Genomic DNA, 26,185 nt, shown 5'->3' with positions numbered 1-26,185 from the left:
TGCGGGCTCTCCTGCCCCTGGCTGTCCCACAACACTTCACTGCCCTCGTCACAGCAGCTCTGCCCCTCCTCAGGCTCTCCCAGGGCTTGCAGTTGCTCCTGAGGCGATAGCCATGCCCTCATTTCCCTTCTGCAAACCCCTCACACCTTCCTGTGGGTTCGTAAGTGGCCTCCTGCTCCCGCTTGCAGCAACAGCGATAACCGCCAGAGCCACGTTGCTCCCCCGTGGCTGCTTCCCCCAGCTGCCTCAGGGCCTTTTCCTTTCCCCTTCTCCCCTCGATCCTGCCAAACACTTGGTCAACGGCCCCCACCAACTCAGCGATGTGTTGGAGCATCCCTCTCCCAAACCGAGCATGCTGCCACGCGTTGCTGCAAGTCACTGGGGATGAAATACCCCCTTCCCAGGAAGGTCGCCCTGCCCCAGCCAGAAGCTGGGAGCCGGGAGGAGGGGGATGGGTTGCAAGCAGAGCTTTGAGGAACTGCTGGGATGGGAGGCATGGTGCTGCACAGGCAAGTGGCACAGCCAGGAGAGCCGCAGCCACTGAGGGGGGTGATGCCCATCCTGCAAAGTCTCCCTCTGCAGATTCCTGTCCTCTGCCAGCCTCCCGGTTTGCTGGGTAGTGACAATCCCTAGAGACTGCAGCAGCTTCCTGAGCCATGGCATCTCCCTCCATCACCCTGACCCCCGCCCCGGCACTGGTCAGAGCACGTTACTGGTCCTGGCTCGGCAGGATCCTGCGGGGTCAAACACCGGGTCCTGCCCCAGGAATGAGACAACCCTGGCCGAGGGGGGGATCCCACTGGAGAGCCCGCCAACACGCACCCAGCAGAGAGACCCCAGCCAGCCGCGCTCCGAGCAGGAACTACTTTAATGGGCACAAGTCTAGTGCGCAGGTGCGCTCATTAAACTTCCACACCATCCAAAAATAGACATACAACAAAATAACAAAAATAGATGATTTCAGCTGCTAGAGGGTGTAGCAGGGGCAGTGATTCCATCTTCATGGGGGAAGGACCATCTCGGTGACCACCAGGGTCCCTGGGCTCTAGCAGCCCCACCAGGCAGGTGCAGTAGCACAGCGGACGGCGTCAGTCCTTCCCCCAGCCACCCTCCACGCGGGGAGCCCTGGCACGGCGCAGCGTGGCCAGCGTGGCCAGCGGGAGCTCAGCCAAGGTGGCTCTGGCTGCTGTTGGGCTGCAGTTTGACGCTGTCAGAGCTGCTCTGCGAGTCAGGGGACTTTCTCGCCTGCAGCACCATGGTCCAGTACCAGAGGAAGATGAGGAAACCTGGGTGAGGAGGGAGAAGGGTAGGTGAACCCCCTCAAGGGACCCACAGCAGCTGAGAGCCAGCCAGCCAGCCAGCGACAGCTCCTCTCATACCCCGTCACCACCCCACCAACAGCCTGTGAAGGCCCTGGTGCCTTTTGGAGAAGTCCAGTGTTCCAGGCTCACCTTGGAGGGAGTTGATGATGGTGAAGATGTAGAGGGACACAAGGCAGAAGATGCCGGAGGTGAAGGAGAAGAAGATCAGAGCCCAGGGGATGCCCAGCAGGATGCTCAGCCCAAAGAGGGCTAGGACGTGCTTGAGCTTGTGGCCTTTCTTGTTCTGCCGGAGGATCTCCCGGACCATGGCCCCCAGCATGACCGAGTTGAAGAGGAACACCAGGCTGAAGAAACCCAGGTTCACGACGTTATGGATCAGGGAGCTCGTGATCCAGCAGCTGGAGGAAGGAGAAAGGGCAGAGTGTTACGCTGCGTCATCCCACGGGGACATGAGTTGGAGGGGATGGGGGAAGCACGAAGGTGTGGTGCAAACACAGCGCCCAGCTTAGTTGAACAGGGAAGGGGGTTCCCCCACCACCAGAAAGTCCCAGAAAAGCCACAGGTGAGCTAAAAAAATCCTGTAGGACATGGGTGAAGGCCTAGAAAAGTTGACTTAATCTAAGACCAGGGACCAGGCAACCCATTGCCCGTGACTTACATGGTTGCATTGGTGGATTTGCCACTAGCAGATTCATAGACAGGAATGGAGAAGGGGCCATAGTTGGTCCAGCTGGCCAGGAAGATCAGCATCACACAGAAGAAGGGGAGTCCTGGGTGGCAAGAACAGAGTGAAGCGGCCACCCTAGTCCCTCAGCTTTGGACTTGGAAGTCCAACTTGTCCCTACCTCCCCATATAGAGCACAAACCAACCCTTCCCAAGGGGGAACTGAGGATGGAGCACACAGGGGTGCCTGTCACCGGCCCTGGCCTGGGAGTGAGCTGTGCTGCACTGACCTCAGCCGGGGGTCTCCCGGGGCTGTGGAGTTTTAGGCCCCGGACCACAAAAGATCACGAGAGCTTCCTACCACGGCCTCCTGCCCAAAGCACGGCAGAGACGTGTGTGTGCTTCCTGCACCAAGTCTATCTCCCTGCGCTGTCCTGGATGTTCCTTTCAGAACAAAAGGATCCCATTCCTATTTAAAGAGCCCAAGCAGTGGCTTTCACGTGACTCCTTTGTTGGATGTCCCCCAGGGCGACCCACCCTTTCTCCAGCGCCAGCTTCTGCTCTCAGCCATCGAGTCTCCTTCTCCACTGAGTCTCTCGACAGAGAGACCCCTCTGCCTTCAAACATCTACTCCTCCACGCCTGCATCTCCACCCCCCATCCAGTCACTGTTTATGGTGGGAAAGACCTAACCGGGTGCCCCTCCACCCCATGGCCCGTGCCTCTGCCTCCCCATGCTCACCCCAGCCCACCAGGCAGAGCTTGAGAAGGAAGTGGTCATGGTAGGCATTGAAGACTTCGATCACAAGCCGGTAGAGGTTGTAGCCCTCGATGCCCATCCAGGTGAGGCAGCTCAGGAGGGAGAAGTGCAGGAACAGCCCCCCGGCTCTGCAGACTGCCTCGCTGCTGCTGGAAGCCAAGTGCTCGGAGATGAGGAAGTTGACGTCCAGGAGGAAGATGGCAGCCAGCAGGTTCATGTGGATGTGCATGCTTGTGATCTGGTCTCGCTGCTTGCTTCTGGAGAATTGAGCAGGGGAGACCTCATCACCATGCCTGGCCAGTATCCCTGGTGCCCCACAACACCCCACAGCTCTGCACGGAGCAAGTCACCCCAGCCAGAAGATCCAGGAGACCCTCTGGTGGTGTCAGGAGCCAAGAGCCCAACCCTAGGGGTGGGACTGCTTGTTGCATGTGCAAATTCAGGTCCCTGCAGCTGACTCGGCATTTCAGGTCAAGACAATGGCGGGGTAGGGAGCAACATCATTTCAACTCCAAATCATCCATGTAGGATCAGTGACACGACTCAGGAGGAGACACTTATGTTCTTCACCGCACCCTTGAAAAGATCTTTGCAGGCTTCTGCTTGCCAGATCCGTAACAACCACCCAGCTGATTTTCCAAAACCACTGAAAACAGCCAGTGTTTTTGAGCACCCTGCAGGACACTTGACCAAGGGGGTGGTTTCTGGAGAGAACTCTGCTTTCTTCAAGCACATCTCCTTCATCATGCTTCTACTCAAACCATCTGCGCTTGGAGAACTTGTGCCCAGCCAGGGGCAGAGACAATAGACGGGACGCAGACAGAGAGCATGGGATGAACTGTCAGACTGTACCTGAAGTAGAGGAAGAAGATGGTGCAAATGGACGCCAGAGCTGAGATCAGGCAGCCAACGTAGGTTATGATGCTCAGGTAATCCCTGTGTATGTAGGTGATCTCCGGGGAGGGTACCTGAGGAGGAGGAACAAGAAAGAGTGAGGAAGAACAGCCAGTGGGAACGATGCAGAGAGCTGTGGGAAGGTGCTACCCACCATCAGCACGGCAAAGTAGGTGAGGTGGTTGCATCTGCAGTCTGTCTGTCTGCCCCCCGTCACCGTCGTACAGCCATAGCTGTCCCAGTACCCAGAGCCGACTGCACAAGGGAAAGGGAGAGCATCTGGTGAGCAGCAGGAGCGGCTGCTTTGGGCCTGTGGATCTTCAGGTCAGGACAAGGTGTCCATGGCAAGGGGGGAGGACAAAAGCAGGGGTCCCAGCTTGTCCCAGGCCAAGCACACGTGCTCAGATAGCACTCTCAGCATCAGGAAAAAGCTCTTAGGTTGGCTATAGAGGGAAAAACCTGAGGTCAGCCCCGTGGGAAAGGTTTATAGAGGAGGGGAGGTGCAGAGTGACTTCTATCCCCACCAGCAGGTCTGTGGTTCCCTGCAAAAGGAGCAAAGGCAGCGCCTGGCTTCACAGCCCGGTGCAGGAGCACTCACCCGTGGTGTCCTCCTGCCAGAAGACGCACAGCGGGGTCACATTGCTCTGCAATGACAAAACCGTGGGCCCCTGTCAGGATGCAGCTGTCGGTTTGTTGCCTGGCCAGCACATCTGATAGGGGAGAACACGGGGCAGGAGAGACAGTCTCAGGAGACAAACTGTCCCGTATCATAGGAGCAGGCTCCAGGCAGAGACTGTTCTCTTGGCAGCTCCTGGAGCAGATACCTCCTCCCAGGTCCCCTTTCTCAAACAAGGGGTTCAGCTTTGAGCAGGTGCCTGGCAGGGCCACGAATGAGCCAAGGGACTGTTAAGCCAAAGTGTCACCAAGGCCTGGAGATTGTGCCGGAAGGTGACACATCTGCAAAGCAGCATCTCCTGGGCAGGTGCAGGCAGTGCCACCACCAGTGCACACAGTGAAGCCACGATGGCGATACAGCCCCAGAAGATGTAGCAGACCCTGTACAGGCAGGCCAAAGGCATGGACCTGCTGGCTTGTGACCACTTTCTAAGCCGGCAGGGCCTGAGCCCTCCTTGCCCCCTCATTCCTGGTGGGGTCAGGCTCAATGAGGCTGTTTCCCCACCTACCGGCAGCTGGTCATGGAAGAAAGTGAGGACCACTGGGTCGGAGAGGTTGGCCACCACCATGTCCACCAGGGAGATGCCGACCACCTTGTCACCCAGGACATAGCTGCTGTTTTCATCCTGTTGGAGAAGAAGAGGAGGCAGTGGCAGCAGAGCAAGGGAGAGCTGCCAGGCATGAAGCAGGTGAGAGTCCCCAAGAAGGAGGTCCCATGCCTCTTTCCCTGTCAAGCTTCTAGCTCATCTTTGAAGCACCTTCTCTAAGCAAGCACCAGCACGCTGCTCTGGGCTGCATCCCTGCTGCCCTGTACCACCGGAGCCCCTGGCACGGTGGGGGCACCCCACCATGCCACACCCATGGGCATTACCTGGAACATGGTCTGGCTGTTGATGTCCATGAGGAGCACCCTGTGCTCCACCATCTCTTCCCTCTCCTTCACCACCATGAACAGGCTGCCTGGCAGGTCCACCATGAACCCATGGACCTCTCCACTCTCCTGCAAGGAGAGACTTGTCAGGACAGAGCCTGGGAGAGGATGCTGCTGGGCCAAGACCACCAGGGCAGGCTGCCCAGGACCCACCTCTCTTTGGGAAGCAAAGGCCAGGTGCTGAGGAGCCTGAGTGGGGGGGACCCTCAGGACGGTCGCATGCACAGTGGCCTTCCCAAAGGTCTGGTTCTGCCCTTCAAGCTCCACCTTGGCCAGTGTCTTCTCCAGCTCCCCAAGTTTGCTGTTGGGGAAGGGGCACAGTGAAGAGTGTGCAGTGGGCACCACGTTGGTGGCAGTGAGAACAGCGCGAGCCAGGAACTCACCGCCGAAGTGTCTGCTGCTCCACAGCTCCCACAGCCAGCGCCAGGGGCTGGGCAATGAGGCTGTCCAAGGCGGTGAGCTGCTCCTCCACGTCTTCCTCCCAGACGGGCACGCTCTCTGGAGAGGCTGATGGGCACACAGAAGGAAACACCATGAAACTCACGGGAAGAGCTGGCTTCCTCATGCCCCAAACTAACTGGGCACAGCCCTGGTGGGAGCAGACAGCAGAGGTCTTCAAGGTGGCCTCAGGCCTGGGGAGCTGACAAAGACCCCAACCCAAAGGGCTTCTCCTGCCACCCAGAGTTTGGCTCCCACCAAGGCCACTAGGACCAAGTTAGCTGAGGCTAGCTAGTGCCTAGCAGTGCAGATGGGACCCTCGTGCACCTCCGCAAAGCCCACAGTTCCCCAGGATTTGAGGGGGCAAAACACTTTTAAAAATCTCCATCTTCATCTTCAGGGAGCCTGGGTACTGGGCCTGCCTCTGGGCTTCTTCAAGCGAACCCATGTCCCCTTCCACCACCCTTCAGCTGTGTCTTCACACCATCACGCTCTGCTGTATACTGGGACATCACCAATGCTCTGCTGATGGCTAGAGAACGGGGTGGGGATGAAATGAACCCTTTATTTCATTAAAGTCACATTGAATTGCCTTTACCAGGGAAGAAGTATTCAGATGCGCTGTCAAGGGAGGTGTTCTTCCCACCCTTTGAGATGTAGGACACACTGAAGATGGACATGCTGGTTCTTTCAGTCTTCCGACTCTCCTTCCCCCAGGTGATGCTGCTGGAGGGGTCCCCCCCCAGGAGGAAGCTCTGCTTCCCGTACGCCAGCTGCAGCGTCCTGTTGGCCTTGAACCAGTAGACACAGAAGCGGTACCTGCCCAAAGCGGGGGGCAAGCCGTACTTGTAGTAAGAGTTTCTCCTGTTTGGCGAAAAGGGCCTTTTTATTATCAGCGCCTGGGCCGTGTTCTCGATGGAGATGGTGGCAGGGCCATGCTCGTAGATGACGGAGCTGTTCTGGGTCTGGTTTCGGTCACCGCAGAAGCGGAAATCCTCTTCCCGGAGGCCACTGGCTCTCACCCCTGCATTGCACAAGTGCACAGAGTTCAGCTGGAGAGGCAGCCACCCCCGCAAACGCTGCACCCTGCAGCCCCTGTCACACGTGCCACGCCAGGTTCCCTGCCCCAGACATGCTGCTTCTGTCCTGGACAGGCTGTATGACATTGGCCACCTCCCTGACGTGCCCCTGGCCGCACTGAGAGGATTTGCCAGGGCTCCTGGAGCAGCAGGACCTCCACCACTCAGGGCCACCCTCTCCCCGCTGCCACCACCCGCGTTGGCAGAGACTGACAGAGGACTTCTCCAGCCCCAGAAGGGATGGATGGAGCCCATCTCCTTTCCCTAGAAAGGACCCATCCGGCCCAGAGACCCACCCAGAGACACATCAGCCCACAAGACGTTTCACCTCTGTGGAAGCCACGGCTGCAAACGCCCCTCGGTGCCCCCCAGCCAATTTTTTGAGGCTGCCAATTACTTTCAGCAGCCCAAACCTGGCTCACGGTCCCAGGGCAGGACACAGTTGAGCCGACCTACCTTGGAGGGGGTAGAGAAGGAGCAGGAGGAGGACCTTCATCCCGGGCGGCTCTCTGCTTTGCCTTGGCCTCCGAGGAGAAAACAGAGCCTGGAAGGGTACAGAGGAAAGGGGCCGTGTGAGTTATTTAGGTGTCACCCATACCTTGGGGTCAGGGGACAGAGAGCAAAGGCTGTGCCGGTGGGATGCTGGCTGGTGTCACCGGCTCCCCAGTGCCCCTGCTACCAGGAGGAGCCACGAGCACTGGGCATCCCACCCAGCTGTGGGGCTGGAAGGCCGGAGGAGGCTAGCAGTGGGGTCCTCGGGCTCCCGGCATGGAGAGGGTGCCCCACCGCCCTGGCACAGGGGCCAGCCACCAACGAGCCAGCATGGGAGGATTCCCCTCTTCCGCTCCCTGCTCACCTCTCGCTTTGGGTCTTGGCTTCTTATAGCGAGCGATAGGAACAGAAGGAAACAGTGGTTTCCTAATTCACCAGCCCTGAAATTATTTTCTTGAGTGCTTTCAGCTCCTGCAGATTAGCTGAGGAGCCAGGCATGTTGCAAACTGCTCTGTCTTTCCAGCCTGGCAGAAACAGGCTCTCCCAGGCTCATGCTGGAGATGCCAACACAGCAACTACAGCTGCCAAAACCCCTTCTGTCCCCCACAACCAGCCAGAAAAATTCTCTGCAGCCTCTTTCCCCAGCCCTTCATCCTGCACTCCGCTCCATCACCCTTTTCTTTGTCTTCATACGCATGCGGGGCTCCTGTGATCCTCACCCAGACAAGTGCCGAGCACCCCAGGGTGCCACCGCACTCATGGTCTCTACCCAGCCACAGCCTTTGCACCTGCAGCCCCTCCTGTCATGCCTTCCACCTTCCCCATGCCACAAACCACATCTCTGGCGCTTCTGCAATGCGCCAAGCTTCTCTTCCTCCTCACCCTGCTGTCACTCCAGCAATGGGTTAAGACTGGTGGCACCCATCCTGCCAAGGTCCAGCAGCCAGCAGAAGCCCCCCGCAGAGCAGGACAGCATTGGTGCAGGTTACCAGACCAGCCAGCAGAGTTAAACACTCACCAATGCCCAAAGGCAAACTGGCACCCAGTTTGCCACCGCTCCATCCCACTTCTGTGCTGCTCTCAAAGCATCCTTCTTGAAACCCACCCGGTGGCTGAGTCCTGTTTTGTCTGCTGCAGGCAGGTGCCAGGGCACCCACCAGTATCACCTGCAAAGGCTCATGAACTCTCCCAGGCACCCAGGGGTCATCAGACGGGAAGGCTGGGGGAAAATTGCTTGCTTGAAAACTCAGTGTCCCTGTTGGCAGGTTTCTTCCACCAGACCAGGCTTCTGAAGGTTCCTCCGGCCAGCACAGACTCAGGGCACGTCCTGTGCCCATGCATCACCGTGGGCACAGCCCCCTCCCCGTCCCTCCCCCTCTGCTTCTTGCAGCAGTTCATTGAAAAAGAGGAAGATTTTCGGTTGTTAATTAACCTGCTGCCATGTGTGTAATTGAGCGTGACACTAACAAGGTTTCCCAGTGTGGGCTGGGAGGGTACAGCACAGGCACAACTTGGCGGCGGCAGGTGGATGTGGATGGGGCTGGCACCCTGGTGCCTTGCTGTACACTTGGGAATCACGCACATGTATGTGAAAAGCCTGGATCTGGGGTGGCAAAACACCGGTGATGATGAGAAACACCTGGATCGCTCAAAAGCAACAGCGCAGCACACGAATGCCAACTGCATTGTCATGGCAAAGTGCCGGCATGCTGGGAAAGCATCTCCTCTGGATGGGGAATGCTGAATCCCAACGAGGCTTCAGCCCCTCCTGCTGCACTGGCATCTTTCGGATTTTATTGGGGTGACTAGAGGACAGGATCAGCCCCTTTCAGCCGTTACTCAATGGGGACCAGAAATCCCTGTGGGGATGTGGGTGGGGGGACTGGTATTTCCCCTCCAAGCCCTATATGGTCCCACTTGCCCCGACGCTGATTGCTGTTTCCTGAGACGAACAATAGCAAGAGAAAATTCCCCGAAAATGGTTTCACAGTGGGAAAACACGGTTCCCATCGTGCGTGATAAGCGGCACCAGAGGGAGCCAGATGCATGGAGCCCATGCTGGGCCCAGATCCTGCCCCACCATCTTCCCTCCCATCCCAGGGTGGCAGTAGGGCATCTCCCTAGTGTCACCAGTTTTGAAAAGCCCCACGCTGTTGCAATGACCAAGCAGAGACACCCCCCCTCCGGCACCAACCCTACCTCCACTCCATCATCCCCGAGGCAGGATGGCTTTACACATTGCCCCAGCCAGAGCCAGGGGGCTGAGCTCCTCCAAGAACAATACCACATAGAAAAACTCCTGTTTTGGCCATAAAATCAGCCAGATCACGTAAAAAGAGGTGGTGGGCACAGCGCCAGGGCTAAGCAGTCTGGAGCAGGCTCCCTTGCCGCCAGCACAGAGGGAGGCTCAGCCCCAGGCATCACTTTGTAACCTCCCATTGCCATTAAAAGAACAAGCTGGTCTTGTAAAGAAAAGAGGAGGAAAATATCACGGCCTCTAAACCTGTAGGCAAATGGGGGAAAAAAACACCCAAAAAAAACCACAGGAAAAAAAAAAAAAAACCAAACACCCAGTGTTTACTACCACCTTACTGCTCTCTGGGTGACTTGGCAGCAGGTATTTAAGCTTTTGGAGGTGGCACGTGGCTTTTGAACGTGACGTTTTTCCCGAGGAGAAGGGAAGGTGCTTTGACATCTCAAACAAACACCGGAAACAGGGAGATACAGGGACTTTTAGCTCTGTTTTCCTTGCAGGTCCATTAGGAAAATATACAGACGCTCTGTTGCTCAAGATGCTAACGAGCCCACAGCTCATCACACGCAGCCTGTTACCCAGTCAAGGACTTGGGAACCAGATAGGGAAACTGAGGCACAGAGAGGCAAGCCAGGATGGGCTCTCCAAGACACAGAACAGCTTTGCACAACCAGCCCCCATCATAGGGACAACAGGTGATGTGCCCTGGCGCTGGAGCTGCCCCCAGTAGGGACCCCCGCCCCGGGCAAAGGGGATGCCCCAACACTGGTCACCCGGGTGCTTCAGAAAATGCACTTGACCTTGGCCAGCAGCCCGTGCCCGCACGTTATTCATGGCATTGGCATGCGAGCCTTTCCAGTCACCAGTGGGCGGCAGGGTCCGACCCGGCACATTCGTTTAATGCCCAAGGAGCTGGGCAGCAGCTGCGCTGCACCAGCGGCCCGGCTGTGCCAAGCTGGTGCCGCGAGATGGGCACAGTGGTTCAGCTTTCCCGGGCTGTGGGGTTGCACACAGGACCCAGCACCTGCAAGCTGAGTTTTGCCAACAGGACAAAACCAGACCCAGTAAAGTTTCCCACGGGAGCAGCACAGCTCCGTGCCAGATCTGTCCTTCACCAGCCACTGGCAACCGCCCCTTCCCAAGCAGGCATGGGGAGAGCCAAGGGGAGGCTGGCACAGGCTGGTTGCTGGTGCCTGAGGCTCTCAAGATGGAGCATTTGCTTAAAGCTAGAACTCAATGTTCAATATTAAAAAAAAAACCCACACCATTTCCTAAAAAACATCACAGACAGAAATACTGCAGTGAACTAAACCAGCACTTCCTTCAGTGCCTGGGCAACACGGCATCCAGTTCAGTGGCACACAAAGCCTGCAGCTTCAGCAGGGGCTGCAAAGGACCAGGTACACCTGTGGCAAATTGAGGGCTGCCATGAAATGCTGCAGATCGCTCCCCCAGCACCCCGCACCATGCCACTGGCCTCAGGGGTACAGCCAGCCATCCTCACAGTGCACTCCCACTGCTCAGCCTTCCTCAGGAACAACCCCTCGGCCTTCTCCTGCAGGTGGGCTTGTACCTTCCCTCCACCCAAACCACCCCGCTGGGTTTAAATGGCTCCCAAAACACCCCATCCCCTCCCGGGTCCCGTTCCCCCTCCGCACGGGCAAGGTCCCCATTGCCTGCCCGCACCGGGGGTGCTGCGGAAGGGAGGTACAGGGCAGTGCAGAGCAGCACAGGACCACCCCAAATCAAGCTCCCAGGCATTTGGCAAAGAAAGCAGCCAGTCTGGAGCCCAGCAAGGGCGAACCTGGTCCTTGCAGGCTTTTCCAGCTGTAGAAAAGCCAAGCGCAGCCAGGGTGAAGTCTGCAGCACCCACGGAGCCAGGTAAGAGGCCGTGCCCCCCGCCCAGCGGATTCCCACCAAACCACAGCTGTCGGTAAGCTGATGGGAAAGGAGTTGGCGGGTCGGAGCCCTCCCAAAAAGCAGGCATGGACAGGCTGTCACCCAGCTGGTACCGTGCAGGCACTGGCACACCACAAGCCACCCAGCCCCACTGTCTGCAAAGACCGCAGCACCACACCCCTCCAACACCCATGGGTGCCACTGCAAGGTGTGGGGACAGCAAGCCCCGGGGGTCCGCATCCTGGCAACGTGCAGTTGCTTGCAAACCTGTTGCTCTGCGAATAGCAGCCCCCGGGCCAACAGGATTAGGAGCTGGACTGCAACCAAGTATGCAGCATTTTTAGTCCTTGGCTTAATTCACATGGGAGCTGCAAACCCAGCAAGGGGCACAGCAAAACCCGCTGTGGCGGCGGTACCGGGCTTAAAGGATTTGCCCCCCAACCCCCACCCCCATCTCCAAAACGCTCCTGGCTCCCTGCTGGCAGTGGAGCTTGGAGGGGGGCTACTGCAGCCCTCGGACCATGAAACGAGCTTTGGCTGCCTTCCCTCCTCAACAGCCATTTGGACTTGCTGCCAGGGGGTTATTCCAGGAGACTTAATTTCAATTCTCCAGCTGGCCTTGCTGGGTTTTGCTGGTCCCTCTGGAGGGGCAGTCCAGGCAGCTTGCAGGCAGGGAGCACCCAGAGCATCCCGCATCAGCATGCCAGGACCGGCAGCAGCAAGCTGAGATGTTGCAGGAGGAATCCCCCCAACAGGCATTTTAGGGGAGGGAGATCACCCAGTAGAGACATGCTGGCGGTCCCAGGGGGATGCTGCGCCCTCCGCCAGGTGGGAGGAGGAGGAATGGGGTGTGCGGGTGGTTCCCCCGGGGTGGAAGCGGCGGCGGGGTTTTTGCGGAGCTCAGCTGTGCGGCTGGCAGCAGCCGGGAGCAGCTGGTCCCGGGTGGCTCGGGGGGCTTCATGGCTCTGTGGCCTGGGAATTCAGCCTGGCTCCGGGGCAGAGGCGAGGGGCGGCAGGGCAGGCGAGGGTGAGCCCCTTTTAGCAGGGATGGGGGCTTCACCAGACAACTCACACCACAGCCACGAGCACAGACCCATGGTCCCCGCCTGGATGAAGACGGGGTGGCAAAATGTCCCTGCACCCACCACAGCAGGGTGCGCCCAGGACCCCATGGAGCGAGCACCCCTCGGTTCCAGCCAGCCAGGCTGCCCCCTGCCCCACCAGCCAACTAAGCACCCCAGGGTGCTGCCCAGTGGCACCAGTCCCAGCCACACAGCCCCAGTGCCCTCCCAGTACTACTGGGCTAGCCCTAGGGCTGACAGACCCCCACCCCGCTCACCCCCGCACCCAGAGGGTGCCTCCTGCCCCGGCCGCCTCCCCGCCCGCACCGAGGACCCCGCAGCATCCCCTCCCAGTATCCCCACTAAGGCCGTGCTGGGCAGCGCTCCTTACCGTGGCCTTTGGGATCCCAAAAGCAAACATCGGACCCCCCCGCTCCTCCGCCCTCCCCCGCCGCTGCCCCCGGTACCTGTGCCCGGGTCGGGCTGGGCGCGCCGGCGGGGCTCGGCTCGGCGGCGGTCGGCGGGGCTCGGGGGGGGGTCGGGGAGGCTCGGGGGCGGGGGGGCGGGGGTCGGGGAGGCCCGGCGCGGCGGCTCGGCACCGCCCGGCTCGGCGGGGCTCGGCACCTGGCAGCCCAACCCAGCCCGGCACGGCGCGGCGCGGCGGGGCTCGGCGCGGGCCCGCCCCCGGCGGGCGGTGACTCAGCGGGGCGGGACCGGGCCGAGCTGCGCCGCACCGACCGCTGCGAGACCCCCCGGCATCGCCGCGCCTGCCGCGGGGCCACCAGCCCTCGGTCACGGCACCTGCCGGGCTCACCTCGGCCCGGCTCAGTCCGACTTTGCCTGGGAGCACCGGGCTGGGAGCACCGGGCTGCATCACCCCGCCCGGCCGGCACCGGCACCGGCACTGGGAGCACACGGGGCTCGGGGCTCAATGCCCGGCCGGGGCCAGCCGGGAGCGGGGGGGTGCCCCATCCCGTCGCCCTTCAGCTCCGGGCTGGCGGGCATCCAGGCGGCGGGCATCCGGGCGGTGAATGAGATTAAAAAATAACAATTAATGGGAACGCAGCTGGGACGGAGTGTCCCCGTGAACCCCGGCCCGCGCCCTCTAGGAAACGGGGGAGGTGGGAAGCCGGGCAAGGAGGCCAGGCCTGAACCGGGGGGAGCTGGATAGGGGGTCCACCGTGCCCCCCATGGCACATCTCCGGAGGAGGTGGGCTGGGATGTGGGCTGTGGAGCCTGGATGCGACCCCCGGCTCCCACCACCCATCCCGAGGCTGGCGAAGGGCGCGCTGCCCCTCGCCATTGGACCCCGTGGCGAGGCCGGCTCTGTGTGCCCGTGAGATCCGGAGTGGGGGGGGCTGGGGGGCCCCGGGAAGTGCCCTGTGTAAATAGTTACTCTTGCAGAGACTTTCAGTGCCTTGAATGAGACTTTTCTTTCTGCTGGAGGAAGGGTGGAAACAACCTCCCACCCTGGCAGGGAAGATGATGAAAATAAAAAGTGGCTGGAGATGCCACAGCTGCACTGGGACCCCCGGCGTGGGGGATATCGCGCATGCTCCTCTCGACCCCCCAGCCTGCTTCAGTGTCCAGATCCAAGCCCCACATTTCCCTGGCTCCCACGGGACCGGGACGAGGCTCCCACGGGAAGCGGATCACGCGGCTGAACCGTGGCTAACAAGGCCGCCTTTGAAGCCCGAATGTGCCCGCAGCGCGGGGAGCAGGGCTGGCTCTGCAATGGACACTCATGGCAGCCAGAGCCGCAGGAGCATCGCGCGGAGCCAAGGCTCCTGCTGCGGGTCATCCCGACCAGCTCCTTCAGGAAATGCCGTAAATCCGCCTCTCGGGAATAACGCTGCTGAATCCAGTGGTGGCTCCCGTAGGATCAGGCCCTCCTGCGGGGGGGTGTGTGTGTGTGTGTGTGTGTGTGTGTGTGTGTATCAGGTGCAGACCCCCTGTCCGGGTGAAGAAAGGACGTTTTAGGCCATTTTTTTGCCGCTGTTTATGGAACAAAGAGTCGTTTGTCTGCACTTGACGTTATCAGGAGTTATTTTTAGGTTGACGCCTGCACTTGTTGCTGTTACCAGGATTATCTGTAAATCAGCAGGCCTTGCTGCTGTCTTCAAAGACACTGGCTGAGCATGGAGAGGAGGAAATCTTTGTGTTGTCCCATCAAGGGACATTCCCCCTTGGGCTCAGGCCAGGGCCTGATAAAGATTTATTGCTCAAGCTGAGTAGTTCCTCAAAGCCCCAACAGTTCCTGAAAACCCTAAAAGGTCCTAATACCCTTAAAGCTTCTAACGTCCTAAAAGTTCCTGAAAGATCCTAAAACCCCTTAAAGTTTCTATAAGCCCTAAGAGCTCCTAACACCCTAAAAGTTCCTCAACAGCTTAAAGTTCCTAAAAACCCTCAAAGTTCCTAAAAGCTCCTAGAAATCCTTAAAGCTCCTAAAAGCCCTAAAATTTACTAAACCCCCTAATAGTTCCTAAAAATCCTAAAAGCTCCTAGAAATCCTTGAAGTTCCTAAAAGCCCTAAAAGTTACTAAAATCCCTAACAGTTCCTAAAAATATTAAAAGCCCTAAAAGCTCCTAAAAACTTTGAAGTTCCTAAACACTCCTAAAAGCTCCTAGAAATCTTTAAAGTTCCTAAAAGCCCTAAAAGTTACTAAAACCCCTAATAGTTCCTAAAAGCTCCAGAAGAACCCTAAAACTTCTGAAAAAAACTAAAACTTCCTACAAGCTGGCAGTGGCAGCAGGCGAGTGGCAGCGTGCCGGGGTGGGCAGGGTGCGGCAGGCTCAGCACCTCCCGCCGGGTGCAGCAAGCCCAGACAGAGGGTGCCCCGCGCCGCTGGGGGCCCAGGGTGAGCCGCCCAGCGCTGGCAGCCCCAGCCCAGGGTGCCACGGCCCCCCTGAAAGCCCCCTGGGAGACCATGGTGCTCCCAGAGGGGTGCAACCAGCCCAGCTCTGGTGGGCGGAGGAGGAGGGTGAGGATGAGGATGATGAAGCAGAGAAGTGCTGGTGGGAGGAGATGACTAGAAGTCCTCCATCCAAATCCAGTGAGCAATGCCAGGACAGCCTTGGGAACCTCAGAGGCTGGCGGTGGCAGGGAGCCCAAGGAAGCCTCACTGCTGCCTTGAGCGGCTGTAGGTGCTCCTGCTCCCCCATCACTGCCACTCCACCTCCCTCAGCCTTGCTCCCGAAATAGGGAGGTAGGTCCCCCCACCCCACATCGGGGTTTCTCCATGAGACAGCAACAACAACAGCCACTCACCAGGTGCCAGGGCTGTAAAACCCAACTGTAGAGAAAGCAATAAACCAAATTTATTTGTTTAGGCTCGGCTTTGCAAATAAACCTGCAACGATGTCAGAGAGTCTGGAGGAAAATTGGTCCCCGGGGTATTTGCACAAGCATCGAGTGAGGATGATCCCATGGGGTGTGAGAGCCAGGCTCATCTGTTCCCCAGCAGCCAAGTCCCAAAGGTGGGTCCATAAATGGAGCTAAGGTCTGCCCCCAACCTTCCATCCCCAAATGGATTTAGACTCTTCTCTGGCTGCTTGTTTCCCCAAAATTGGGAGAATTTGCAATAATGCTAGAGCTTTCCCCCTGGGGCTAGGGCTGGCACTGGAGCCTGAAGGCACCGTGGTGACCCCAAGCCACCTGTTCTGGGGAAAAGAGGACGGCACAACCCCTCTGGCAGCGTGGCACTGGCCTCTCCTCCGATAAGGCACAGGGAAAGGTAAATAGGATTATTTCTCCTTGGGAGGTTAGAGGGGCCCACTGTGACCTGGGGCTGGGGCAAGCCAGCCCTGGTGCTGTGGGGCACTGGGAGTGCTGGGAGGCCGGATCCCATCCTGCGCTCCCAGGGGACATCGGAGAGTATTTGGACCCCACTCCTGGCTGTGACAGGGTGGAAAAAGAGCCTTTTCTGCTGCCAGTTGCCAGCAATGGGCTCAGCTCCCTGGGGACCATCACATCCCACGGGTCCCCAACAGGCTGCATTCCTCGGGAGCCACCATGCCCCGAGGGTTCCGTGTTCCTGGTGCTGGGAGGCAACCACCAAACAATTGTTTTCCAGACGCCACTGGATACCGGAACAAGGTGTATTCACACGCTGGTCATACGCAGGCACTGGCAGCAGGCGTGACTCATGCCGCAAGCCCCAAAATCTCGAGCTGGGGAGAAGGGGCACAGAAAGCACATGCCAGGAGCAACTTGGGGGCTGGAGCTGCCACGGCCAGGATGCAGCTCTCCCACAGTGGGGCTCATGGGGGACAAGCTGGACACTTGGCATCTCACCAAACCCTCAGGCTTCTTATTTAATAGCTGAAGTCAGCCGCAGGAGCGGTGAGACATGCACAGCTCATCGTCACGCGGCAGGAGCATGCCCGCGAGCTGGGGGCATCGTGGTGCCCGGTAGGCTGGGAGGCAGGGGCACGCAGCCCCGGCGGGACGGGCTTTTGTCCTGGCCACCAGCGGGAGGGATGGAAACTCGGTGGCGCTGGCTGCCCTTTGTGCATGGAACAAAGAACAATAGCCAGCAGCTTCCTTCACTGCCCAGACCCAGGCTCTGGGAAGCAGCCAGATAGTGAAATGCTGCTCAGCAGAGCAGCACAGGAGGGCAGAGACAGGCAGTGTGTCACCCCGTGAGGCTGCCTGGCGATGCCCAGTCCCCCGCCGTAGGACCAGAAATGGGCAGCAACTGGCACCTCATTGGCGCACTCTGCAAGCTACAAGCATGGCAACAGTGGGGATCCCACTGTCACAAGTGGATTTGTGGCCATGCCAGCATCACCACACTGTGATGCTGCTCTGCATCCCTGCAGGTAGAGGAGGATGCCCAGCTCCAAAATCTCAGGCACCAGAAAATGCAAAACCACAGGTGCAGTTCCAGGTTATGCCTGGTGTATGGGGATGCACCAGGGGCTCAGGGCTGACTCGTCGTCTCCAAATGATGATTTTAGTCCCTGCAATTTGTCCTCGCTATTTATTTCCTGCAGGCTGGGCTGCTTAAACGCTGATAAACTGTTTGGTCACGTCGAGGAGCTCTGCTTGGGGTCTGCCTCCCTAAGTGGGAGAGGGAGTGGGAGTAAGGAGTTACTGGCTCCCTTACTCACTTCCCACCCTCTCCTCTGCACCAGCACGTCTGCCCAACACCCAGCTGAAGCCCTGCTTGCCCATTTGCCCACCAGCTCAGTGATGCTGGTGGCTTCCACCACCCTGCTGGCTTTGGGATGAGTAGGAGGGCTTTTGGTGGGGTCCTGTCATGAGTGAAAACCTGGGGTTGGGAAGAGTTTGGGGGTGCCATGGCCTTGCAGCCACGCTTGGCAGCCCACAGCCGTGGAGGCACCAAATGGGTTGGGGGGATGTAGCCGGAGAGCCCGCACTTCTGCCTGTTCCTTGTGAGACGCAGGTTGGCAGCTCCCCCAGGGAGCTCAGATGTCCCCTACCGGCTGTCAGAGGGCTCCTCTGTACCGCCCACTGGCACGGTTACCGAGCGCTGCTCACCGGCACGGCTCACCGGCACGGGTACCGGGCGCTGCTCACCGGCACAGCTCACCGGCAGGGTTACCGAGCGCTGCTCACCGGCACAGCTCACCGGCACGGGTACCGGGCGCTGCTCACCGGCACGGCTCACCGGCAGGGTTACCGAGCGCTGCTCACCGGCACGGCTCACCGGCACGGGTACCGGGCGCTGCTCACCGGCACGGCTCACCGGCACGGGTACCGGGCGCTGCTCACCGGCACGGCTCACCGGCACGGTTACCGAGCGCTGCTCACCGGCACGGCTCACCGGCACGGGTACCGGGCGCTGCTCACCGGCACGGCTCACCGGCACGGGTACCGGGCGCTGCTCACCGGCACGGCTCACCGGCACGGGTACCGGGCGCTGCTCACCGGCACGGCTCACCGGCACGGGTACCGAGCGCTGCTCACCGGCACGGCTCACCGGCACGGGTACCGGGCGCTGCTCACCGGCACGGCTCACCGGCACCGCTACCGAGCACGGCTCACCGCACGGCCCTGCCGTGGCGCAGCGCGGAGCCGGGACCATCTTCGAAACCCTCGTGCCATCTAGCGGGACCTTCGCTAAGGACAGGCCAGGGCAGCGCGTGGCGCCCGCCGCGGGGCCGGGGTGACCGGGTGACCGGGTGGCTGCCCGCCGCGGGGCCGGGGTGGCAGGTGGCAGCGGGTGGCTGCGGGACCCGGCCAAAGCCGCCCTGCTCTTCCAGCGGTGGAGGAGACGCGCATCAGCAATTAAACAGCACTTTTAATGAGACGCGCCTGCCCTGCGCAGCAGAAGTCCGTGTGGGTCAGTGGAGGGGCTGTGAGCCGCAGGGTGCCCGGGGCTGGCACGGGTCCCCAGGGGAGCACAGCGGCACAGCCCCCCAGCAGCAGGCGGCTCCCCCCACCCAGAAATCCCGCTTTGCAGCCCAGGTGCTGCTCCCGAGCTCCCCTGGCAGCCCCCCACCCGGTGCCGAGGCGCCTCAGCCGGAGGTGTTGCTGACGGAGCCCGGCTTGCTCCGGCCGTGCACGGTGATGTAGCAGAGGCAGATGAAGAGACCTGGGGGGGGGTGTGTGTGAAAATGCGGTTACTGCCATGGGTGCACCAAGCCCCTGAGAGGAGCAGGAAGGTGACAAGGACCCTGCTGCTCCCAACCCACAGGGTGCCCATCCCCCAACACCCCTCCCCCACTGACCTTGCAGGGAGTTGAGGATGGTGAAGAGGTAGAGCTGGGGCACGAAGAAGACACCAAAGCTGAAGAAGGCCAGACCCCAAGTGGTGCCCAGCAGGCAGGTGAGCCCCAGCACTGTCACCCAGTCCTTCCTTGCCTGCCCCTTCTGCCGCCGGATCCTCCGCAGTATCATCAGCACCCTCCCCAGCACCAGCATGTTGAAGAGCAGGATAAGGCCAGCATAGCAGAGGGTGGCATAATAGGCTGGCAGGCTGGTGAGCCAGCACCTGGCAAAGAGGACTTTCCTGGGGACAAGGGCCAGCACCCTTGCAAAGGATCTGGGTGCAGGATAGGCATGGCAGCAGGTGCCCCGCACGCAGCAAGATGGAGGTGGGCAGCTGGCAGAGCCAAGCTCACCGAAAAGTGGCACTCAGCAGAGCTACGACTAGCTCCTGCTGGCGCCATGCATACCCTGGGGTGCCCCATGTGCCCAGGGTGCCTGGCATGCCCAGGGTGCATGCTGTGCCTGCAATCTATGCTGTCCCTGGGGTGCCCAGGGTGCATGCTGTCCCTGGGGTGCCCAGGGTCCACAGGATGCCCAGGGGAGCTGGCAGCCCCCTTCACTCACATAGTCATGTTCCTGTAGCTTTCAGGGGTGCTGATGACATGGTACCCATATGTATCTCCTTGAAGACAAAAACAGCCACCACGGCCAGCACAGGCAGACCTGTGGGTGCAGGGACAGGCTGTGAGGGGCTGTGCCACAGGCAGGCACAGGTAGGCAGGGCTGGGCAGGTGCCCACTCACCCCAAGCGGAGGCAGAGCTTGAGGAGGTAGTGCTGGATGTAGATGTTGTAGACCTTGATGACGAGGAGGAGGAGGTGAAAGGCTTCAGCACCCATCCACGCCAGGGCACAGAGCAGGCTGGCATGCAGCAGGGCAGCGGTGACCTGGCCGAGCCCCTCGGAGCCAGCAGCCAGCGGCACGCTCAGCAGGAAGCTGCAGTTGAGCAGGAGCAGCGCGGCCAGGAGGTGCATGTGGATCCTGGCCGTGCTGTCCCTCAGCTGCTGCCTGTAAGAGGGGGGAGGGCAGGGGGTGCTGGTGGGTGCTCGCTGGCATGGCATGGCAAAGCATGGCACAGCATGGCATGGCATGGGTTGCGTGGCACAGCCCTACATGGCATGCACAGCACGGAATGGCACAGCATGGCTCTACCTGGAGAAGCAGCAGAGCAGAAAGGTGCAGAGGGTGGCAGCAGCTGAGAGGGAGCAGCCGATGGTGCTGATGTGGGTGAGTGATGCCAGCTGAGCCGGGCTCAGGGCGCCCGCTGGGAGCTGCTGAGAGCAGGGAAGGAGGGCTGAGCCAGGGCAGCATCCGTGGCAGCACCCACCTGCTAGGAAAGGGAGCGGGGGGCTTGCAAACCTCCCCGCCCCAGCCACTCTGTCCTGCAGGACCCCCCCCATACAGCCTGTACCCTTTTGTACACCCTGTACACCCCCACCCCCCCATCTCCAGGAAAGAGGAAGAAGGATGGAAGGAAGGGGAAAGGAAGAGGGAAGGAGGGAAGGAGAAGAAGGGAAGAAGGAAGTGGGAAGGAGGGAAATAGGGAAGGAAGAAAGAGAAAGGAGGAAGAGGCAAGGAGGAAGGAGGACTGTGAACCAGCAGGACGGCGAAGTAGGTGAGGTGGTCGCAGTGGCAAATAACGGTGCCCTCCCTGTGCGTGGTCTTGCAGCCCTCCGTGCTCCAGTTGCCTGTGCTGCCCGCATCTGCCAGAGAGCCACCATCGGAGGCTGGCACAGCAGCCAGGGCATGGGGACATTGAGGGGACACTGAGGCCTGCCAGGGTTGCCCAGGAGGCGGACAGGCAATGCCTTCAGGGTGGCACCGAGCTGGCATTGCCCCTGTCCTGGCCATGGACACACTTACCAGCTCCAGGCAGCCAGAATACGCAGGTGGCGTTGGAGGCATCCTAGTAGAAAGGGGACAGAAGGGGAGATCTGAGGACCCTCCCTGCACGCTGGGGACCCCAGAAACCCCTGGTCCCAATGCAGAGAGGAGACACTTTCTCTTTTTCCCCAACACTAGGGGAAATGCTGGTGCTGGGGACCTCCAGCTTGTGCTTGCAGTGGAGTCCTGCTCACCAGCATCATGTCATGCCAGAACTGGATCTCCACAGGATGGCTGAGCCCAGCCACACGCCTGCTCTGCAGGAAGGCTCCTAGCACGTCGTTGTTCAACACAGAGCTGTTGTTGGTGTCCTGCAAGAGTCAGGTGCTTGCAGGGAGAGTCCCAGGTCCCCAGGACATCCTGCCCGTCCTGAGCATCTCAGCAGGGGGTGGGTGATGGGGCAGGTGTGCTGCTTGCTGGGGATGCTCAGGGGGCTTATGTGAGGACCTGCAGCTCACCTGGAACATGCAGGGGCTGTGGATGTAGATGCAGACCAGCTCCTGCTGCGCTCCCCATTCCTGGATGCCCTCCATGAGCTCCACCGGGAAGTTCATAGCATGCCGGAGCCTCCCAACGCCACCCAGCTTCACGTCCTGTGCCAGTGGGCAGGGTAGAGATGGGTTCATCCACCCCTGTGCTCAGCTGGCTTCGGGGGTGTCAGAGTGCTACCCTGGCTGAGCCCCTAGCACAGCTACCCCCGTTCCTGGCATGGCCCTGCAGCATCCCCAGCCCCAGCAGCAGCTCCAGCTCTGCCTTGGTGCCTGTGGACACGCAAATATGGCACTGCTCCCATCTCAGCTTCAGAGCTCTCCCAACCCGTAGCACGTGGGGGACCGTGGGTGGGTGGGGTCTCTCACCCATGCATGGGCACACCTGTCCCACCGGCCCCGCATGGGGCAGATGGCATCATGTCAGATGCTTTTCCCATGGGATTTCACACCTTGGCAGGCTCCCTTGGACAGTCTCTGCTCCCAGATCCCGACTGGGGGGTCCCAGCTGGCAGGCAGGCACCCCTGCCAGCCAAACCTGCCTTGTCCTGCAGATAGGAGCCTCAGGGCTGAGTGGTCAGGTGTCCCCGGCAGGGCAGCCCCATGGCCGGGGGAAGTGCTGTGGTGCCACCGTGCAAGCCCCTTGCACCAGGACACAGAAGTCACCCCGCACATTTCCCACCACGGTTTCACTCTCCCTTGCCACCGCAGGGAAGTGGAAGACAGGGCTTCCCTTTTCATAAATCACAAGAGCTTCAGGATGGAAATCCTGGCTCTCAGCTGCAGAACACACACAGCCCGCCCCCCAGCTTTAGAAACCCCCAGCTTTATCCCAGTGACGGCGCTGGGAACCTGAAGCCACAGTTGCCTGTAACACCCCAGCAGAGCCGTGTCTCTGAGGGCTTTGCTGACATAAAGCATCCTTGGAGGATGACGGAAACCCAGTATGGGCAAGTGTCAGCCACCTCAGCACCCCCTGGCACCTCCCACTGGGGGTGGAGGGACAGAGGGGGCTGGGGGTACGGGCATCCCCTGGGAACACCCCCAGCAGTGTGGGGGCACCAACCATCCTGCTGCTGAGATTTAACCCTCTGAAGTGCTCGGTCATGAACTTGAACACGTAGGCCTCAATCATGCTGCCCGTGAAGTTGTGCTTCCCCCAGCTGGTCAGCTTCTCCAGCCGGTTTAACCTGCACAGGGAGGGTGTTCAGGGCAGGGTGCAGCAGCATCCAGACTCTGTGGGTCTGGGGGTTGTGGAGGGTCCAGGGGACAGCGGGGTAGGAGCCAGCCCTCACCTCTTCCTGGCACGGTGGGCTCTGCTGCAGCCCTGCTGCAGCTCCTCCTCCAGAGTGTCCAGCTCTCTCTCTATCTCCATTGTCTCCATCAGCTCTGACAGAGCTGTTTTGGGAGCTGAGCCTCAGCATATGGCACCCTGCCCCACTCCCCATCCTGTGCCAGCCTGGGGAGCCCTGAATGACCCCCCAAAGCACCCAGCCCAGCGCTGGGATGGGAGACATCCCTATCTTGAGCCTGCAGGATGCCGGCAGCGAGGCAGAGGACTAGGGCAGTGAGCAGTGGGGTGGGCATCACCATGGCTCTCTCCTGCAAGATGCACCCAGGACTGGGGCAGCTCCCTGGACACCCCTACAACACACACACACATCCCCTGGGACCTTGGCCCTTTCCCACACGCCAGCTGCAGGACAAAGACAGGGTCCCGGCAGCTTCCCAACACCCCAGCATCCGAGCCCCACCAAGGCCACTGCAGCAGCAAAGCCCCACCCCAGAAGCATGAAGTGGCTGTGCTAGTGGCAGGATGACGAGAGGGCGGCTGTCTGCCACAGCGACCAGGGTGCAAGGTGCCCTTTGCATCCGTTTTACCGTTAAGGTTGTAAAGCCGCCAGGGACAAGACTCAGCCCTTGCTGCCATCCCAGCCCGTGGCTGCAAATCCCCAGCGAGCAGCCTGCAAGCCAGAAGGGCCAGCAGCGTGCTCTGCCTGGGCTTGCTGGCGGGGGGCCAGCACCAAGCTGGGGAGGAAGGAAGCGTCCCTGGCACAGGCTTGGGGGAAGGTGGCTGGTAGCAAGATTTGCATCCCTTGTAAGACCGCACCGGTGCTACGCACAGCAACACCGGCCATGGTAACACTGCCGGCACCAAAAGCAGCCAGGGAAGAGAGGCTGTGGGTCCAGCGGTGCCAGGGTGCAATCCTGCAGGTGCACTTGCAGGTGCGCAAGTGGCTTTACTGTGGATGCAGCAATGGGATCGATGCTTTGAGGCGCTGAAGCTGGTGATGCCAGAGCAGCTGGAGCCTCCCAGGGCAGGAGCAGCAGTGCAGTGGGCAGCACATTGAGCAGCTGCCTGCACAGCTGCCCTCTGACCCCCAGCGAGGGACAGCCACCGCGTCCCCCTTAGGTTGTTTTGCAACCAAGCCAACGAGGGCATCGCACCCTTGCAGGGCATGGAGGTCACTTCAGGTGGGTTTTGCCTTTGTGGGAGCAGCCTGGTGCCCTGGTAAGCCCCTAGCGCCACGCCAGCCCCCTGCATCCCTCCCTCGCCCCAGGAAAGCCCCTACCTTGGGCACGGGGCAGTTCTGGCGTTGGCAGCACCACAGTGGGATCGGCTGCTCCGGCTCTGCCTGTGCAGCAGTTGGGGTGACAGAAAAGGAAGTGCTCATATGCAGATGAGCAGATTAAATCAAGAGAGCTTTTAAATTTCCTTTTGCTTTCTCTTTTTCACAGCCTGGCAAGGGACCAGGGCAGAGAGGGAGCATCCCTGGCACCCCAAGGACATGGCAGATGGCTGCAATTTGGTGTGGCACAAAGGCAACCTGCTTCCCAGGCATGTCTGATATAATCAGCCTTCGGTCTCTAATGAGCTTATCCCTGCCACTGGCTCATCAGGAGCCCCTGCTCTCCCATGCTGGGCAGCACTGGCACTGTAGCGGGGCCACCAGGTCTGGAGCAGCACTTCACGTTTTGGCAGGTGTGGGAGGTCCAGCCAGCAGGGCAGAAGGGCAGTGTGGCGGAGCAGGGATCAGCTGCTGGGACTCAGGTGGAAAAGGAGAGTGTGCGGATGTTGGGAGCAAGGACAGGTGGCACAGAAGGACTACAGGGATGCTCTTTGCTACTGTAGGGAGAAAATTCATGCGGCCAAAGCTCAATTAGCATTCAAGCTGGCCAGTGCTGTGAAGGACAACAAAAAAAGCTGTTTAAAATATGTTAATAGCAACAGAAGGATTGGAGGTAACATCACTCTATTGCTTGAAGAGGTCAGTCTCCTCACGAATAGGGACCCAGATAAAGCAGAGATGTTTAATGCCCTCTTCACCTCCATCTTCAACACCAATGATGGGCTCTGGTGGTCCCAGGGTTGATAGACCATGACTGGGGGGGATGATAAACTCCCAGCTGCCCCTGAACTTGTTTGAGAGTCACTGCTCCAGCTGGATGTGCATGACTCTACAGGACCCAATGGGATGAGGTAGCCCTGGTTACCTGTACAAACTGGGGGATGAGAGGCTGGTGAGCAGCCCCATGGAAATAGCTCTGGGGTTCTGGGTTGATGGCAAGTTGAATATGAGTCAGCAGCATGCCCTGGCAGCCAAAAGGGCCAGCTGTGTCCTGGTGGGCATCAAGCACAGCACAGCACAGCGAGCTGGTCAAGGGACGTGACTGTCCCACTCCGCACCTCCCTGCCGCACCCCACCTCGGGTTCTGCGTGCTGTTTGGGTGCCTCACAATAAGGCCATCAAACTATGTGCACGTGTCCGGGGCAGGGCAACCAAGGCGGTGAAGGGTCTTAGAGGAGCAGTTGAGGTCACTGGGCTTGTTCAGCTTGAAGAAGAGAGGCTGAGGGGTGCCCTCATCGCTGAGGTGTGACCCCGTCGCAATTTACGGCTTCTTCAAGGGGGGCAGCAGATGGGAGGTGCTGGTCTCCTCTCTCCCGTGACCAGCAACAGGACACAAGGAAATGGAGCGGAGCTGTGTCAGGAGAAGTTCATGTTTGCCATTAGGAAAAGGTTCTTCACTGAGAGGGTGGTTGGTCCCTGGAACCTCTGGTCATGGCACCAAGCCTGGCGCAGTTCAAAGGAGCATCTGGGCAACGCATCTCATTGATCATTATGGGTCCCTTCCAACTTGAGATATTCTGTGACACTACCGTTTGATGCTACTGCCAGGATGGAGCTGGCATCCTCCATGCCATCACCAGCCACGACAGCACAGCTCCCCAGTGATGCCAGCCGGCCCAGCAGAAGGAAAAAAAGGTCATCTTTCCCCCCTGCCCCCAGATGGTTACATTTGCCCCAAAAAGCTTCACCTTCTGCACCAGGGTCTGCTGGGCCCAGCTGCAGGGATGTGGCTGCATGCAGAGGCAGGGGAGCAGGGACAGCTTGGCCATGCTGGTGCCTGCCCCAGAGCAGCCATGCCACCCTGTGCCTGCCCAGTGCCTGCAGCCACTCATGCAATGAGTCTCCAGGTCTCAATTCATAGCGTGGGGCAGCCATTTGCTTCTGTCCGACCCACTCTGAGGATGGGAGCCCTTTGGGGATGGATTTAAGGGGATCTGCTGGGCATGGCCAGGCACCCTGGGCCAGGCAGGAAACCTGGAA

The 26,185-nt window shown here is 59.9% G+C and overlaps 1 protein-coding gene across 1 annotated transcript; it reads right to left on the bottom strand.

The window, feature by feature from the left end:
* Window positions 1-850: 850 nt before the first annotated feature.
* LOC102049325 (uncharacterized) lies at window positions 851-24,278 on the bottom strand. Its single transcript, XM_055726939.1, is given in 27 exon segments — window positions 851-1,286; window positions 1,452-1,720; window positions 1,981-2,092; window positions 2,728-3,002; window positions 3,598-3,713; window positions 3,794-3,894; window positions 4,238-4,283; window positions 4,824-4,940; window positions 5,186-5,314; window positions 5,399-5,546; window positions 5,629-5,752; window positions 6,282-6,707; window positions 7,219-7,306; window positions 12,860-13,395; window positions 18,957-19,028; window positions 19,165-19,427; window positions 19,769-19,826; window positions 19,829-20,211; window positions 20,356-20,474; window positions 20,800-20,906; window positions 21,067-21,109; window positions 21,282-21,398; window positions 21,546-21,680; window positions 22,642-22,765; window positions 22,871-22,975; window positions 23,101-23,177; window positions 24,149-24,278. Coding segments are annotated over 27 exon segments (4,314 nt in total). The 5' UTR covers window positions 24,251-24,278; the 3' UTR covers window positions 851-1,164.
* Window positions 24,279-26,185: the final 1,907 nt, after the last annotated feature.

The sequence above is a fragment of the Falco cherrug genome, chromosome 14, assembly GCF_023634085.1.
Source record: "Falco cherrug isolate bFalChe1 chromosome 14, bFalChe1.pri, whole genome shotgun sequence".
NCBI classification, from domain to species: Eukaryota; Metazoa; Chordata; class Aves; order Falconiformes; family Falconidae; genus Falco; species Falco cherrug.
This window is presented reverse-complemented; position numbering and strand designations above follow the sequence as displayed.